Consider the following 19,526-nt stretch of genomic DNA (forward strand, 5'->3'; position numbering starts at 1 on the left):
TATGTGTACTTATGCACGCTATAGGCGGGCTGAAAAATCGATTACCTAATTTCCTCAAGATCACACACATACACACACACGGCACATGCTGATATCTCAGTGAATACAGCTCTGATTACCCCAAGACTGGTAACATAGACTCCTTACCTTACATCAGATGTTCTCCAAAAAGATTATTCCAATTGCTGATCGCCATTCCAAATATCGATCGCGTTTATTTATTGATTATTGCCAGTTGGCCCCACCTCGACAGATCCAGCAGTATAATTGAATGACCTGCAGTTACACAGGGATAGACGATAGGGGGCGGTATTTTCCCATCTGTGCTCCTAGAGCGTCTGCTGTACCAACGGCGTGTAGCTTATTGCCAGCGGAAGAGTGCAAGAATGCTTCCGCATTCGTCACCGCACGCCAGTACGGTAATGCGCCTTTCCTTTCGCCCCGCTCAGACAAATGCATGTAGTACATTGCAACACAACGCAGCATTTCCGCGTACATTGCAACGAATCACTTGGAGTTTGAAAGTGATATCAGAAGAAACTACTCAACCTCGGCTGTCTTTAACTATGAGTGAACACAACACATTGTAACGTTAACGCAGCTGTCAACTGTACTTATCTAAACATGGTAACTTAGAGTGCTGTGTTCACTCATAGTTAAATACAGTAGAGGTTGAGTACTTCATTATCTAAAGATGGTAAGTTAGAGTGTTAAGGCATGATAAGGCATTCAAAGTGTTAAGGCGCAATCACATCCCTGATGACACCATTCTAAAAATGACCAGACATAAGAAACTGCCACTGAGCTCATTCAGTACCTTCTTGAGATCACGTGTACAAAAGAATCTAAGGAAATTAATAAAGGGAAGATGATTAAACAGAAGGTTTTGTAGATACAGTACTGAATTCTGCCATCCGGACCCATGCAATTTGAAATATTATTATAGAATATGAGGCCTAAAGGGCGGCTAGGTGTTGCAGTGGGCAAGGCGCTCACCACCAATGCAGGAGACACTGGGTTCGAGCCCAGCTCTCCGCATTAGTGGTCTGCAAGGGCCTTGAAATGAAGCCCGTACCCAGCCCGAGCCCGTGAACTTCAGGCCCTGCCCGAAAATAAGCCCGACTGTAAATAATATTTTAGGCCCTAGCCCGTGTGAAAACCCTATTTTTTTTTTTTTTTTTTTTTTTTATAAATATTCGAAACACGGTTTTATATGAACTTAATAAATAAACAAAAACGAAAATGTTCAATAGGTCTACCTAAATAACAGATAGTGAAAACGAAAGAAACATTAATATATATATTATAACATATAGCCAAAAATTATTTTATTTTTTTGTTTTAAATATTCTAAACACTGTTTATATATTAACTTAATAAATAAACAAAAACGAAAATGTCCAATAGGTCTAACTAAATAACACATTATCATGCTGAAAACTAACAACCAGTATAGCCTTTTTTCGCAAATTCTATTTCCCAGCGCGAGTCAGCCTCGTAAAACTCGTAATTTGAAGGCTATATGGAATCTTCTTTGACACACACACACACACACACACACGACACAATAGCCTACTCAGTCACTGTACAAACAAACAGAAAACATAAATAAGATTTCGAGCAGAGCAACATTTATATAATGAAAGCGCAACAGAACAGGGCAGCAGCGACGTCACCCCAGACACCAGCAAATAATAATAATCAAACTCACCACTTCGCTGTGTTGATGTCAGCAAGGCGTTGAACAACGTTAACAACGTTAACATCCAAGAACAAATTAAAACATTCGCCAACTGGCTATATTCCAACTTCAACCTATGCCGCTTCGGTCTGGTTAATTTGTTCATCATCCACCTGAGCCGCGCGCTCCCCTCGAGTTATCATCCACCTGAGCCGCGCGCTCCCCTCGAGTTATCATCCACCTGAGCCGCGCGCTCCCCTCGAGTTATCATCCACCTGAGCCACGCGCTCCCCTCGAGTTATCATCCACCTGACCTGAGCCGCGCGCTCCCCTCGAGTTATCATCCACCTGAGCCGCGCGCTCCCCTCGAGTTCCCTGCAGGCTGCGGAGGGAGACATCCAAATGTTTCCAAAAATGCAACTTTCCCTTATTTTATCTGTTAACCTATACATCTTGACTCCTCAGACACGAGGCTTTCACGCTCTGATGACAGCACTACGTTACGCGAAAATGAAACAGAAACTTAAGGTTAACCTATAACCCTATGAGTATAGCGAGCGCAAAAAAAAAAAAGACGCAATTAAAAAAAATTTTTTTTAAAGAGGGCACTGCCCGGCCCGGCCGAGCCCGAATTATTTATTTAAAAACAAGGCCCTACCCAGCCCGAACCCGTCGGGTCGGGTAGGGCCCCGTCGGGCTTGGGCAAGGTTGCAGTGCACTACTCCGCATTGCATTCAGCTTTGCTGGTCGTTCATACTAATACATTTGGCAGTATTAGGGGGTGGGAAGCTGATGGGTGGGGATCGGACGTTGTGGACAGCGACTCCTACAGGTCGGTTTGTGCGCCTGCGCAGTAGAATCAGGAAGCGACGGGGGCAGCGTCCCTCCAAAGCGCACACCCCCGACGCTGAAAGATCGCGCTGTGCAGGTGAAAAGATGCGACGGCTGCTACCTCGAGTACCGGAGGGGACTCGTGCAATGTATGGCTTCGTCCACATTACAGACGGCTTGTGGGAGGCATGGCCAAACAGCGTTCGAGACAGGGGAGGGTAGAATTGGACAATACGAAATTGGGGTGGGAAGAAAAATAGAAAAATGGGAGAAAAAGTAGATAAAAAAAATATATATATGAGGCCTATAAATTACCTTTATTATAGCCAACTTGCACACTATGGATCGGGCCAAATCTACTCTTTCCAATGGCAGAATTCTATTTGGATTTAGTATCACCAGGCGTGCATGAAGAACAGAGAATGAGTCACCAAACCCCGGAGCGGCTAGATTCGCCTGTTCGAATCCAGCTCACAGCTCCGGGGTTGTCACCAGCTTGGCTGGCCGTTCACACTAATACAATTGGCAGTATTAGAGGGTGGGAGAAGCTGGTGGGGTGGGTCCGGGTCGTTGTAAACAGCGACTCCTACAGTTCGGTCGGGGCGCCTGCTAAGCGCGGATAGGACTTGAGTGGGATAGTGTGATCCTTCCACACGCTACACCCTCTCAATGAGAATCCGCGCTGCCAGGTGAAAAGAAGCGGTTGATTGGCTGGACGTGTGTCGGAGGAAGCACGTGATAGCCTCCACTCTCCCAGACCGACTGTGGGGGGTAAGTGTGCAGCGACCAGGAAGTTCTAGAGCAGGGGTCAGCAACCTTTTTGACATAGAGTGCCTGTTTGAAATATAGTTGTAACTAGTGTGCCTCAACAATATTCCATGCATCGTAATTTTTTTTCTCATAATCAGGTATTTTTTATGATAATCTTTACATTATTACATCATTATTGTTATTGTTATTATTAACAATATTATTATGATGGTTGTATCAACCCTAAATCTGAGTAGGGGGGGGGATGCAATGCAGACAAACAGCTGCATACAGTGCGACCATTTCACTCACATTTGCCCATTCATTTTTGGACACATCACACACCATCGGTGTGTGTACTGTACGTGTGCTGTCATAGCTCCACCTACAGGCCTAATGGAGAACACCAGGAGAACACCAGGATGTGAATGGTGGGTGAATGTGAGGTATATCGTGTAAATAAGTTTTGATTGATCGCAAGACTACACTGTAAAAAAATAAATAATAATAAGTTACCAGAACTTAAAAATATTGAGTTCAGTTACTGTGCATTAAGGTTTTCAGTTTTCAATCCATAATAAGTTAACAGAAAAATAAGTACACAACCACATTATTTCAACCTAATAAAACTATGTTTATTGTCATTGTTTTAAGAACACAAGTTGACTTGGTAATACTCACATTTTGAGTAAAAAAATGGCTTTTAACATGTGCAATGTTCAATGAAATAGAAAAATAAATAATACAATTTGTTGATTAATCCCACTGGTCACAATGGTGACCGTAATAATATTTTTGTTATAAGGCTCTGCAAATGTTACTGAATGATGTAGCAATGTATTTCCAGCTAAATTGAAATAATAAACAAATAAAGGGTCTCAATTAAATATGTTGTAGTAAAAAGAACCTGTGGGAGGATTTCAACAATATAAATGCGACAACAGTGCAAAATATTTCACTATAATATTTCAAAGCAAAAAAAAAATTATTATAATATTTATTTTTATTTATTTTTAATGCTGCCCCCTGTGCCTATGAAAATGCCCCCGCGTGCCTATGCAGGCACGCGTGCCTAGGGTTGCCTACCCCTGTTCTAGAGCCATATGAAATCCGTTTTATTATTTTCCAAATTCCATTTAATTTTTTCCCAAATTCCATTTTTTTCGTTTTAATATTTCAGAATTCTGTATTTTGCTTTTTATGCTAATTTTACCATCAGAAATAGTGTCTAATAAGTGGGAATGAATAAATGTCCACAATTGAATAAGATATAACAGTCCATTTAATGTTTTTAAGTGCTGCAACTCAGAAATACAGTTAAATTTTACACAATATTTTTCAATTAATATTGTGACAAAATAAAAATACATATTTCAAGTGTAAACAATAGATACAGCTAGCTACTACTGACATTATCACAATGACAATGTCAGTAACCTAGCTATATCTATTATATTGTGATGAAATATAGTAATGCATAATTTAGGCACCTTTAGTTTAGTTTATTTCGTTTATAAAGGACAGTGTATAATGACAATCGTTTGCATTAAACAAATGGATGGGTGCACTAGATTTAGCAAGAAGCTATCATTTCCATCTATAGTCCTATGTACTGTAACGTTTCATAGCTATTTAAGTTTATTTAGATTATAAAGGGCAGTGTATAATGACAATCGTTTGCATTAAACAAATGGATGGGTGCACCAGATTTAGCTAGAACTTCTAGAAGCTATCATTTCCATCTATAGTCCTATAACGTTACATAGTTATTTAAGTGTAGTTTATAAAGGACGGTGTGTAATGACAATCGTTTGCATTAAACAAATGGATGGGTGCACTAGATTTAGCTAGAAGCTATCATGTCCTAACGTTATAGCTATTTAATCAGAATAGTGTTTTTGCGGGTCCAGTCCACGGAACGTTGACGGAATTAGCAAAACACCTTATCACCGGAGGCATAAAAGTCATTAGGATACTGTTCTGCTCTGAATTGAGGGCTTATTGTGGATTTTTTTAGCTTCTTGACGATGTTAACACTGAAGCAGCCAGACGCTTGAGCACCGCTGTGTTGTGTGTAACACGCTGTAGCGTCCCCGCCTCCCCGGTCGCGTGTGCACCAAACGTTTCACCTAGGCCTGCCACGATAACACATTTTGCTGGGCGATTAATTGCCCCCGAAAATATCGCGATAAGCGATATTATTGCGACCGGTTAGAGAATTTTTTTTTGAGAAATTTATTTCCCAAAACTTTTATTTTGAAGCCCACCGCTCCGTCTTTTCCTGTGTTTTAGACTTTTATTTTGAAGCCCACCGACCGGACCGGAAGTATTGTTGTGATTATCAGGTACTTTGGGTACCAGAAAAGTCACGTGAAACACTGCAGACCACTGATTGGTCAGAATAGAGACGCGTCTCTAGGATTTCATAATCATTATGTTTGCAGCAGGCACAAGTGCAATAAACAAAGGATACAGTCACTGTGTATTCTGCCTCATTTATTGATTAAACAAAACCGACATCAACACAATTTGCCACCGAGCGGAGAGTTTAGTCTCGCAAAAAGATCGCTGACTTGTTAAGGCTTGTTGTTAGGTTAGGTGCTAATGTTGTGCTAGCGTTTTAGCATGGCTATCGTACATAGCGTGATCAATATAACTCGCTATTGATTGTTTGTATGAGTAACGTTAATGCTAGTAGAATAGACACAACGTGAGGTAATCACCATCCATTTTAAACCGGTTATTACCTAATGCTAACGTTAGCAAATAGACGCGACTGGTAACGTTACAGCTTGTTAGCCTAATGCTAACGTTAACGTTAGCATAGACAGCCTAGCTAACGTTAACGCTTGTAGAATAGACACAATGAGAGGTAACGTTAGCGTTAGCAGAATAGACACAACGAGGGTCTCGTTAATGTTGTTATTGATTGATTGAAAACTGTGTTTACTCTGTTTGTATGAGTAACGTTAATGCTAGTAGAATAGACACAATGAGGGGTAACGTTAGCCCCACGGAGCTCCTGTGCTGTGCTCTGTAGTAAAGCCAGCGGCCCGCCTCCCAACACGGACAGTGACTGACAAGGGGCACTGGGTCCGCCTCATTAAAACAAACGCGCAAATAGCAATTAATCGCGCCCGTCAAAATCATTGCATTCATTTTAATTATCGCGGCAATTAATCGATTTATTGCTTATCGCGGCAGGCCTAGTTTCACCCAAAAACGAAATTTCAGTCCAGATTAGGCCAAATTCTGCAATATTCCACGTTTTGTAGTTTATTCCATTTTTATTGGTTAATTCCGCGATTCCGTCCGCGATTCCGTGAACGCGGATTTCATATGGCTCTACCAGGAAGGGGATTGGGAATTGGCATAACGACTAACATTGGGATGGGAGAAAATCGGAGGAAAATGGAGGGGGAAAAAAGATGCCAATATATGCCAATAACGTTCAGTTTTGTGGTATATAATCCAGAGTAATAAGGGAATAAAAAAAATTATAAGCAAGTAATTTGCTTGAAGGGAGCTAGAAGCCTTTGTGAAGTGTACAGGGGAGGAAATTAGGCCACTTTACTCGCCAAATGCGAGTATTTTTTACGTTTGGCGAGTGATTCATGAAGACCACTCGCCAGTCTGGCGAGTATACAAAAAAATAAAACATTCTGCAATCACTGCACTGGCAAACGGTGCGCGTCTTCTGAGTGTTCGCTTTAGTTGACAGTGCCACGAGAGCACTGCACAAGACCACCCGCGGACATATAATGTTTAATAAACGTTTGCGCAGTACTGGCCAACCCGCGGACATATAATAATAAAAGTCCCGCGGTACTACTAGGCTAGCCATCAGGAGCACTCGCAAACAGATAACGTTAAACACAGCAGAATATGGAAAACGGACAGACTGACCAACGGGGAACTGCATCCAACCCTAGTACAACCATCGAGTATAAGTTACTAAGGACACATTTAAATCACAGAGGTGTAATGTTGTCTACTGGAACTGTATACAGTGGTTAGCTTCTAGTTAGCGTTATATAGCTGCTTGCTAGCTAACGTTAGCCCCGTGTGCTCAAAGCAGCCAGCTAGGTGTATCTGTTATGACTATAATGTTTCCGAAAAAGCACTGGACTACGACGTAAGGTTAGACATTTTATTTCATGCTCAAAAGCCCCTGGCTTGCACATCGCAGTCACGAAAGGGGCTAGCTCAACCAGTGCACTGTGCACAACCACGTCAACAGCATAGTCAGATATCTATGGTCATTCAACAGCACACCAACCCAACTGACGTTACCACAACACTTGACGGTACTTCACAGCACTGTCGTAAGACCACCGTGCTGTCTTAAAGGCACAGTGTGCCTACCCAGATACATACACAACATTGACGCGGCTTGACATACAAAGAAGTAATTATCACAATTAGCGATTTTTTTTGTCTGGTAAAAAATCTGTTTGGCTGGTAAAAAAAATCAGATACTCGCCAGTTGGCTGGTAAGCCAAAAAGTTAGTTTCCTCCCCTGGAAGTGTAGTTTAAAAAAATTCCAACGCTCATTGAAAGCTCTGGCTGTCCTCTTCTCAAAATGATTACAATAGCCACCATTCAGTGATGGCGGATCTCCGCGATCACAACACATTTCAAAAACTAAAATCTCACTAATAACACTTTAACCTATTGGTAAACAAACTTATTGCTGAAAATATACACTGACTGCTGCTGTTGTGACATGGTTATGATGTTTACTCTTGAATACGTTTGGGGAAAAAAAAACAAATTATGTCAGACAGTGTAGTAGGGCTGCAACTAACTATTATTTTGGTAGTCGACTAATCTGTCTTATTTTTTCGATTAGTCGACTCATCGAACGATTATTTCTGTCACACCCTCCATCTCTGCTTCCTGTGAGCGCGGCTCATTTTCAGGGCTCCAGTGCATGTTTTACCTCGCATGCTCAAGTCTGCACACCTGTGAATGTCACCCTCCCTCTGCCTTAACATGATCCCATAGCAAATTTAAATAAGGACTCATGAAACATTTGAATTTGGATCTTAATTAAGCTACTTGCTTAATCAAATGTATTTGAATAACAAATACAATAATCAATCATAATAAACAAATTAAATAATACAAATTAAAGTGCAACTTTAAATGTAAAGATAATGTTTTATAAGTAACAGCATCTGCCCCAGCACTGTGGTTCTGATGGGGCTGTAAACCTGCTCCAAGAGGGTGACGTGGATCCACTCTAGGCTCCACCATCTCCAACAGCTGTAAGGAGAGGAGAGGAGGTGGATGAGTCTGATCAGACAGACTTCTAGGTCTTTAGTTTGCTGTGTGTGAGTGAGAGGAGCTGTGTGTGTCTTACTCTGATCTCCTGCAGAGGAACACACCATTTACAAATGACGGCGTCCATAAAGGAACCTGTGATTGCATTGCTATAGCAAACTTATAAATCATCAGATATAAGATAGCTAGCACTAACGTTCCCTGTCTCTGCAGTCTTAGCCCAAAAAGTAAAAAAAAATTCAACAGAGAAGAAAAAAAAGCAGCCTAGTCTAGACCATGGCGCTATATAGACAGTGGACGTTAGCACTAGCTATCTTAACTTACCTAATTAATACTCCAGCATGTGACCTGTCCCACCAGAGGCGAGAACATATTAGACCATGTATACTCGCAATTTAAGAATGGGTACAAGTCACAGGCTCTTAGTCCATTCGGTAAAAGCGATCACGCCGCCATCTTTCTTTTGCCAAAGTACAGACAGAGTCTCAAGCGAACGCCGGTGGTCTCGCGAGAGGTTAAGCGTTGGGCCGTGACGTCAGTGGAGTCACTCCAAGCAGTGCTGGGAAGCACAGAATGGAGTGTATTCCGTGATAACACAGCCAATATTAACGAATACACCGAAACGGTGATTGACTATGTCTGTACTCAGGTAGAAGTAATAATCCCCTCCACCAAAATTAATATCTACCCAAATCAAAAGCCCTGGGTAGACAAATCCGTCCGTGAGGCTCTGAAAGTGCGCACATCAGCATACAACACCGGGCTGGTGACAGGCAACATGGAAGAACACAAGATGGCAAGATACAACGTCAGGAGAGCAGTAATAGAGGCAAAACGGCGTTACAGGGATAAAGTTGAACTTCAGTTTGAACAGGCTGACTCTAGAGGCATGTGGCAGGGCCTCAGAACAATGACAGACTACAAAGGAACCCCCCTCAAACTGAACAGTGACATCTCCTTAGCAAATGATCTCAACTCCTTCTATGCGAGGTTTGAGGCTGTGAATAACAACACCAGCCTACAAACCACGGCAATGGGGGGGGGGGGGTCTGCTGATGGAGACTCAGTGTTCAGGGTAACGGAGCATGAGGTGAGACTGATCTTTAAAAAAGTGGATATCAGGAAGGCAGCAGGACCGGACGGCATCCCCGGCCGCGTCCTAAAAGTCTGTGCCGACCAACTGGCCCCGGTATTCACTGACATCTTCAACCTGTCCTTGGAACAGGCCGTCATCCCCACCTGTCTGAAGAAGTCCACCATCATCCCTGTACCCAAAAAATCTACGCCCGCTTGCCTCAACGACTACCGCCCTGTAGCCCTCACCTCCATAGCCATGAAGTGCTTTGAGAAGCTAGTGAAGGGCTACATCTGTTCCTCCCTCCCCATCAACCTGGACCCTCTGCAATTTGCATAACGCCCCAACAGGTCCACGGAGGACGCCATAGCCCATGTGCTGCACACAGCAGCATCACATCTGGACAAGAGGCAGGGGAACTATGTGAGAATGCTGTTCATCGGCTACAGCTCAGCATTCAATACCATAGTCCCCTCCAAACTCATAGCCAAGCTCAGGGACCTGGGCTTGAACTATGACCTGTGCCAGTGGGTCCTGGACTTCCTGACGGGCAGACCCCAGGTGGTAAGAGCCGGCAACTGCACCTCCTCATCCATCACGCTCAACATAGGGGCCCCCCAGGGCTGTGTTCTGAGCCCCCTCCTCTACTCCCTGTACACACATGACTGCGTAGCACAGCGGAACAACAACACCATCATCAAATTTGCTGATGACACAGTAGTGGTGGGCCTGATCTCTGCCAACGACGAAAGGGCCTACCTGGAAGAGGTAGAGAACCTGTCACAGTGGTGCCAGGAGAACTGCCTCTCCCTGAACGTCAGCAAAACAAAAGAGATGATTGTGGACTTCAGGAGGTCGGGGGTCAAGGACTACAGCCCCCTCAGCATCGACGGGGCACCAGTTGAGAGAGTGAACAGTTTCAAGTACCTCGGAGCCCACATATCCGAGGACTTGACATGGACCACACACATTGACAGTGTTGTGAAGAAGGCACGACAACGCCTCTACTTCCTCAGGCGCCTAAGGAAGTTCCAAGTCAGTCAGAAGATCCTTGGGAACTTCTACTCATGTACAATAGAGAGCATCCTGACCGGCAACATCACCTCCTGGTTTGGGAATAGCACTGCACAAGACCGTAGCAGACTACAAAGAGTGACACGTTCAGCCGAACGCACAATTAGAGGGGGGCTTCCCACCCTCCAGAACATTTACAACAAGCGGTGCAAGGGGAAGGCTAAGAGAATTATTAAGGACTCGAGCCACCCGAACAACTGCCTCTTTGAACTGCTGCCGTCAGGCAAGCGATACCGGAGTCTTATGGCGAGCACAGAAAGACTCAGAAGGAGCTTCTATCCCCAGGCCATCAGGCTGCTAAACGAACAATAATCGCTAAACGAACAATAATCACTATGCAACAACCATCAAATGCACACAGCACACACACCCACACGCACACACTCACTCAAACAAACAACACACTGCAGCACCCACTCTCCACACTTTAGATCACACAAACACACTTACACTTTATATTTATTGATAAAGGATTTGCACTACAACTAGTACACCTACTGTGAATTGTACCTAAACTGCACCTCGTCCATTTATGCCTTGCACTATATAGTATTGTATATTAGTACACTGCACAGTATTGTATATTGTATGGTAACTACGTCTACGAACATTGTACATATGTCTAAACTGAACACTGTGACCTCTTTTTTTACTTCTAATTTTTACTATGTTTTTATTTCATACTTATCTTGTCATGCACAGTCTCTGGAGCGCAACAGTAAGAAGCATTTTGTACAAAAGTATTCTGTACTTCTGTATGACAACTATTAAAGAAACTTGAACTTGAAACTTGAAACTTGAGTTTGCAAAAATACGACACTTGGTGCTAATTCACGGAGCTGTAAACACCGGTAGCCTAGCCAAGCTCTAGTAGCCTGTAAGCTTCATCATCATTAGGTGGCTTCTTCGTTCCGAAGGTCGCCTATCACTCTCCAACCCATTCTGTCCCCACTTCTTCTCTCCAACTCCGTGACTCCGCCTCTCACTCCGCTCCAATCACAGACGTCGTCTACCCAGCCTTTTCTTGGTCTTCCACTTCCTCTCTTTCCATCCACCTTCCCCATCACCACCTTCTTGAACATCTCCCCGCTGGATCCTCTCAGAACATGGCCGCACAACTCCATCTTTCTCTTTTTCAACCTCTCCAGCAGCTGTCATCCTTGCATATCCGCTCTTCTCAGTACCTTCTCATTCTTGATCTTATCCTTCCATGTTATCTTCAGCATCTTCCTCAGTGTCCACATTTCAAAAGAGTCTATCATCCTCTTTGCCTCTTCACCCGCTGGATCCTCTCAGAACATGCCCGCACAACTCCATCTTTCTCTTTTTCAACCTCTCCAGCAGCTGTCCTCCTTGCATATCCGCTCTTCTCAGTACCTTCTCATTCTTGATCTTATCCTTCCATGTTATCTTCAGCATCTTCCTCAGTGTCCACATTTCAAAAGAGTCTATCATCCTCTTTGCCTCTTCATTCAGCGTCCATGCTTCTGCTCCGTATGAAAAGACTGTCATAACATACGTTTCCAAAATCCTAGTCTTCGTTTTCCAACTTATGTTTCTTCTCAATAATTCTTTATGGTTCCAGAATGCGCCCTTTGCAATTCCGATTCTTCTCTTAATGTCCATGTTAGCTCTTCCACCTTCACTGATCCAGCTTCCAAGGTACATGTACTCCTTCACTTGTTCAAGTTTTTCTCCATCCACCTGTATTTTACAAACGGTTCCTGGTGTTTTTTCAATGATCATTACTTTAGTTTTCTTTGTTTAGCGACATTCCATAGCTTGGCGCCGGTTAACGTTGGCTAACGTTACATAGTAGTTGGTGGACACGCAGCCTCAACATATTAACTGAAATAGCGTTCGCTTGGCAAGCATTATCCATGAGACATTCTGTTTTCCAACATGTAAGCTAAAACTTACCCATGATCCGAGTAGCTGTCATCACGGTTCCAGAGTGCTCGCTGCTGCTTTCTTCTTCTTTGTCGTTAGTACACAGAATGCAGTCATGGCAGACAAGGGAAATGATACTGCCCTATAGGGGTGGGGTAAAAAATCGATACGTAGTAGTATCGCGATAATTTGCGTGGCGATACTGTGTCGATCAGGGCTAGAAAAAAAATATGAAAAATTCCAGGGCATCTTTTTGTATTTCGGGGGCACAGAATTTTTATAATAATTAACAAAGATTATAAAACATTGTCGACACTTTTTTTTTTTTTTTTTTACAGTCTTCGTCCCTATGTTTGATAACGTAATGTTAATGTCTCCATATATAGGGCTCTATGCTAACCTTTTTCCCAAGGAGCACATGTGCTCTTAAATAAAATTTAAATAAATAAAATTTTAATAAAAATTTAGGAGCGCACAAAGAAATTTAGTTTATTAACAAACTATTTATCACATGCATATTATACTGTGCGTGTGCACTATGAATTGAAAATGGGGGACCCTGATGTAAACAAGACAAACGTCTTTCTCTGGTCTGCATTCCCTTAACAATTGTGTGTATTGAGCCGTACTGTATTGTACCCATTCTGCAATCTGTTAAATAAAGTTTTCATTAATTCATTCATTCAAGGGCTAAACATCTGTGCAAATAGCACATACCACCACAAATCACAAATTGACCCATGCCTACTAGACGCAAAGGATATCGGTTGTCAAGCTGCTTTTGTATGTTGTAGTCTTGTCACGATACCAACATTTTGACTTTGATACAGATGGGAAAGGCAATGGAATATATTATTAGATGACAGAACATTGAAAATTCTTTATACAATTATTTAATTCATTATAATTGAAACGCTATTGAATAATAGTTAATTAATAGTTAATACAATTATTCTGTTACAGCTACAACTGAGCTATAATTTATACTATACACACACACGGATAGACACAGATATTTTCAGCCCCCCTTTCCTCTGAGTGTTCCCAGTGATGGCATACAATGTGTATGTGCGTGTGCAAACGGGAACAGGACGCGCGTATGCTTTTACCAACGCGTTCATGTTTCCGGGTTCCCGTTTTGCGCTCTGATTGGCCAGGTCATGTGACATGTGCGCCAATCGTGGGACGGCAAGTTCTGCGCCTATTTCCGGGTCGAACAGCCTGCAAACGACCTAACGCCTAGTTAAGCTTAGGCGACTCTTTCGCAGTAGGTTAAGGTTAGAGTTTGGAATCAGGGCAGGCGTTCTATCGCCATGCTCTAAGACTAACTCTAACCTTAACCAACTTCGAAAGAGCGCCTAAGCTTAACTAGTATAGAAACATGCGGTCCCACGATTGGGCGTACATGTCACATGACCTGGCCAATCAGAGACGCGAAAACACGAACGCGTTGGTAAAAGCATACAGGCGAACAGCGTACACATCTGTGTGCACACACCACCAAAGTCACTGGCTGGCCCACAGTGTGGGTGTATGTGCGTGTGCTAACTTCGCTAACGTTATCTGCCTCAGTAACATTAGCTGCCTCGCCGGATTCCTCTTTCTCCTCGTCTCTCTTTTGCTCAAAATAAAAATGAATGGGCTTCATGGCTGGCTGAATCTTTTGCGTTGTCTGATATTGAATGTATAACTTGCCTATGCCGGTACCGTGACTTTGTTTTCCAGCGCGTATCTGTGTTCTCATTTCCTTTCACTTGCATGAAACCAGCCGCGCCACCGCAGGAAACTCTACTGTGATTGGACGTTTATGCGCCTTGTGGAATGTGAGACTTGTAGTTTCTGAACTATTAACGGCGGAGCTGTTTTGTAATCTTCACTCGTCTCGCACACTGCGAGTAAATGATTTTTCCGGTTCGCACACGCATATTATTAGGGGCAAATACGAGGGAAATGCTTGCACTGTAGATCATATATAATTATATATATAATTAGTAAACTGTCGGGGGCTTTTCTTGCCCCCCTTAACTGATTCTCGAGGGCATTTTGCCCCAAGCCCCCGTTAATTTCGAACCCTGGTATCGATACAGGGACGCCAAGTATCTATATTTAATTATTCATAAAAAATATTATTTTTAATTTTTTTTGTATAAGGAAGTTGCATTGTTCATTTCAATGCCTGTAATAGTACAGTAGTCCACACACACATGTGCATTCAGTTAAGTTGGAATATGACTGTAATACAAACAGTTCAGTTTGTCAGGTACATGCAACACAGATTAGTGTTTACATCTGTCTGCTTGAGAAAATACCATGTTCTGCAATAAAAATAATTGAAGTGAGATGAACAGACTGAACTTTATTTTATTAGATAAAACATGTTGACAGTTTTACTTTGCAGTAAAAAAAAATAATCACGATATATCGAGGGCTCAAGTATCGCGATAGTATCGTATCGCGAGGTCTCTGGCGATTCCCACCCCTACTGCCCCAGCACTTCCTGTGGTGCATTTGCGCAGTTTTGAATGAATGTTACCGGCTCTCTCTTTACTTTTTATATGACGCATCGACACTAAAATTCTGTGTCAACAAATTTTTATGATCGACGTCGTCGATTATGTCGACTAATCCTTGCAGCCCTACAGTGTAGAGAGCTTGATTTATGACGTGATGTCATTTTGGGACCGGTACCGGTCCCTAGGGCTGGGCGATATGGCAAAAAATCATATCGCGATAACGATATGATAATGTTATCATATTTCTCTATCGATAATTTTACAAATTTAACAACAGATGTATGTTTATTTTGCAGCAATTCTTTGTCGTTGCCGCCATCTTTAGTGTTACATCCCCTCACACTCCAGTTCTCAGGCTGCAGCTGGTTTAAAAGTGAAAGTAAACCGGCTTCTCTGCTGGCTGTGGCTCCAGGGGAGTTGAACAGTTCTGGCTCGGCTAGTTTATTTTCGATCTTTTGGCGCTTTTTTGGTGGACAAAAAATGTGCACCGTGACTCGTGACTGGAGTCTAGCTCTGCTAGCACACATACAGGGAGCGAAATGAACTTTTTGACTCACCGGCCAGTGGCGGGTAGATGGGAAGAGTCTACCCGCCAAGCATATTTCTTACCTGCCAAATTTCTTTTGATTAAAAAATATATATATATATTTTATATAATTTTTTTTTTAAATAAAATATATATTATATAATCATACTTGTAGTTAGAGCTGCAGCGGTATTGATATTTTCCTTACCGCACGAATTTGCGAAATATTTCCTACCGCCGCGGTTATTACCGCACAGTGCGCACAAAAAAAAAAAAAAGTTTGAATGTTTTTTTTTTTTTTTATTAGTCTACTCTTATAGCCTGCCTCTAGTCTAATGGCGCTTTTCCACTGCATAGTACCTACTCGACTCGACCCGCTTTAGGCACCTGGTACTTCGTTCCTTTTCCACTGCAGCCAGGTACTACTCCGTTTGTCTCCGTGTGGGGATGCAGGCGGTGCCGCTCGCTTGTGTACACTGAAAGTTCCGTGGGCATAGATGTCCGAGGGCTTGCAGCAAGCCAGAGTTTAACACAGTTTCAATCAATCAATCAATCAATAACGACATTAACCAGACTCTCGTTGCGTCTATTCTGCCAAAGCTAACGTTACCTCTCATTGTGTATTCTACCAAGCAAACCCGGGTTTAACGTTACCTCTCGTGTATATCGGCTGACTGTAGTATTAGGCTAATAACAACAACAAACTTAACACATCAGCGATCTTGTTGTGACACTAAACTCTCCGCTCGGTGGTAAATTGGGTTGATGTCGGTTTTGTTTCATCAATAAATAAGGCAGAATACACAGTGAATCCATTCTTTTTTGTTTATTGCACTTGGTTCTGTCGCAAACAAATCCTGAATGAAATGCATCCTTAGCGAGGCAGTAAAGATGGCGGCGCCGGCGTTCTGTTTCTGTTCAGAGGCTACAAAGTGTGACGCGTCTCTCTTCTGACCAGTCAGTGGTCTGCAATGTTTCACATGACTTTTCTGGTACCACTTCTACCCAATAGGGTCGCTTGGAACCGAGTAGGGTATATCTGCAGAGCCGCAAGCCAACTTTATTATTATGATAAAAAACAGCGGTGACGCGGTATTCAGCCTAACTCTGCGGTGAGCGTGATGCAACAGCGATACCGCGGTAATGCGGTTATCGCGGCAGCTCTACTTGTAGTTGTATTATCTGCGAGACATCGCCACCACGCAATAAGTCAAAATGCTTGCTATCTGCAAACAGCTCCACTGTCTGTGTGTATACTTGAGTAGCCTCCAGCTCCAGCAAGGATTCTCCGGCCCTGCAGCTAGACCCTACATTCAGCATGCAAGGATTCTCCGGCGATGCAGCTGGACCCTATTTATAACGTTACGGTTCTTTTGTCAAATCACATTCAACATGCCCTCAGCTAGAATACGCATTCAATCAATGTTATAAGACATTGATATCAGGAGCTATCTGTAGCTACTGCTAGCCCGGTAGATAACGTTAAGACAATTTAGTTTACTGGGACAGATAGATCTAACGTGAGCTAGCTAAGCTAGCTAACGAGGGAACAGAGGTATTATGCACTCGAGTCGACTATTGCAGGAGCATTTGTTGATATCAGCAGCTATCAGTAGCTAGCCAGCTAGATACCGTTAGACAATGCCTCGTCATGTATTAAACTAAAAGTGAATAGTTGACTGGGTCATTGTTTAAACAGTAACGGTAGCTCATGGAGGTCCGATATAGACTAGAGCAGACTGCCCGCATATCGCAATGGTGGCGTTTCAGGAAGTAAACGAGCCAAATGAGACCTTCCGATTGGTCATTTGCTTTCTTTCTCATGAAACCAGTCACGTCACTCTACTGTGATTGGACCGTTGACTTGAGTGCAATGTGGGACTTGTAGTTTTTTAACGATCTCGCGGCGGAGAAAAAAAAGACGAGAGAGGCTATAATCTGTACTCTCACAATCAAAATAAGAGTATCGTTATGAACTACACGCCACACGGCGGGCAGCCCTCTAAGTGTCAAGCGCCAAAGGTACAAACTGAGCGCCCCTGGCGGGCGGCGGTCTTTAGTTTCGGTCCCTGCACACATAGCCTACTGTGTACAGACGGTTTCAAACTGTATTTTAAATTAGAAAGCAAACAAAATAAATGGACAAGAGAAAAATAAATCTCAATTTGGTCAGTATTGTCATTTGGATTGTCGATTTTTTTTTTCTCAGATATCGATTATTAAAATATATCGCGATATTTATCGTTATATCGCCCAGCCCTACCGGTCCCGTCGGGTGGAAGAGGTTAAAAACACAATGAACCCACATAAACAATGGAGTTACATAGACAACTGTAGAGGTAGTTGTCATTTAACTCTGGACTGGAAGATGTCACTTATGAGTGAACCATTCACCTCGGGTGGTAGGAGAAAATCACAATCTGTGGGGTTGGAAACAAATATCTGTAAATATTGGTAAGCTGTTTCTTTTATATGTGCTTTTTCATTGATTAGGCCTACCTTTAACAGTCCTCCTAATATAGAGGAAGTGGTCGAGCTAAAACTGTTGAAATAACATGTCATGGTGTTTATGTTTATTTAGGATCCCCATTAGCTTTTGCACTTGACAAAAGCTATTCTTCTTGGGGACAGACACTTAAGACATTAAATCATTATCAACATCAGTAACAATCTCATCCTCAGTTAAGGATGACATTGTACAAGATACTAATGTGGAGAGCTACTATCACGTCTGGTTGATTATGGCACTACTTAAACCTTTTTCTAAGCTTTCTGGCTGCACATTAGCCTAGCTTAGCACAATGAATGGAAGCGGACAGTGCCGGTTACTCTAGACATTGTCCAACTAACACCTCTCCCGAAGGCTAACCGGCACTGTCCGCTTCCATTCATTGTGCTAAGCTAGGCTAACATGCAGCCAGATAGCTTTCTACTGAACGCACAGAGGAAACTGTTATCCATCTTCTTGTCTCTCTCTGGAGAAGACGGTAAGCTAAGTTCCCAAAATGTTGGCGTGTTCCTTTAATACAGTGTCACATGGGACAAGGCATGGCCCCTGCCCCCTGCACACCTGGACTGTCTTAAAGGTTGAAGGTGTTCTGAACATTCTGACACAAAATTGGACCCTTTTCTGACCCGTAGATCCAAAAACTAGTTTATTTGACTTGTCCAACAATCTCTGTTAATGATATGTAAAAAGTCCCGCCCATTTAAGAGACGAGAACTGTTCCATTTTCATCCCATAAATTGTCACAGCTTGGAATGAGTCTTCTGCTTTCTATTCACTATCTTTGGTACATAACCACATACCAAGTCATGTAGTGTGATGACCACATACCAAGTCATGTAGTGTGATGACTGTACTGCCACACAGTGAATGTTGGTACCGACCACACCACGAATGACATCACATCGTTATACTCATTCTCACCCTCACTCTTTTTCACTTTCTGTCTCTCCCTCTCTGCTCTGTCTCTCTCCTGCTCCTCTCTTTCCGTCTCCCTCTTCTCGACCACTCTTCTCGTCTTCACCCTACCCCTTTCCTCTCTCTCTCCCTCCCTCTTGCCTCCTTCTCCCCCCCCCCCCTCTGCAGACACCAGCTGGCGGTCGGAGGCGACGTTTCGTTTCGTGGTGGAGCGGTTCAGCCGTCTGAGCGAGTCTGTCCTCAGCCCGTCCTGCTTCGTGAGGAACCTTCCCTGGAAGATCATGGTGATGCCGCGCTTCTACCCCGACCGGCCGCACCAGAAGAGCGTCGGCTTCTTCCTGCAGTGCAACGCAGAGTCCGATTCCACGTAGGTGGCAGTGAATGGAGAGGGGCACATACATACACACACACGCATGGGCACACACACAAACACACTAGGGGTGTAAATCACTCGTTTCATCATGATACAATATTAT

General features: G+C 43.1%; 1 protein-coding gene across 6 annotated transcripts in view; it reads left to right on the forward strand.

Annotated features, from left to right (window-relative positions):
• Positions 1-19,526, forward strand: part of usp7 (ubiquitin specific peptidase 7 (herpes virus-associated)) — a 137,602-nt gene that overhangs the window by 47,585 nt on the left and 70,491 nt on the right. For all 6 annotated transcript variants that reach the window (XM_084329460.1, XM_084329461.1, XM_084329456.1 and 3 more), the window contains exon 3: positions 19,219-19,417. In XM_084329460.1, coding sequence (XP_084185586.1) covers positions 19,219-19,417 — 199 coding nt within the window. The remainder of the gene's footprint in view (positions 1-19,218; positions 19,418-19,526) is intronic.

This window comes from Notolepis coatsorum, assembly GCF_963971535.1.
Source record: "Notolepis coatsorum genome assembly, chromosome: 14".
NCBI classification, from domain to species: Eukaryota; Metazoa; Chordata; class Actinopteri; order Aulopiformes; family Paralepididae; genus Notolepis; species Notolepis coatsorum.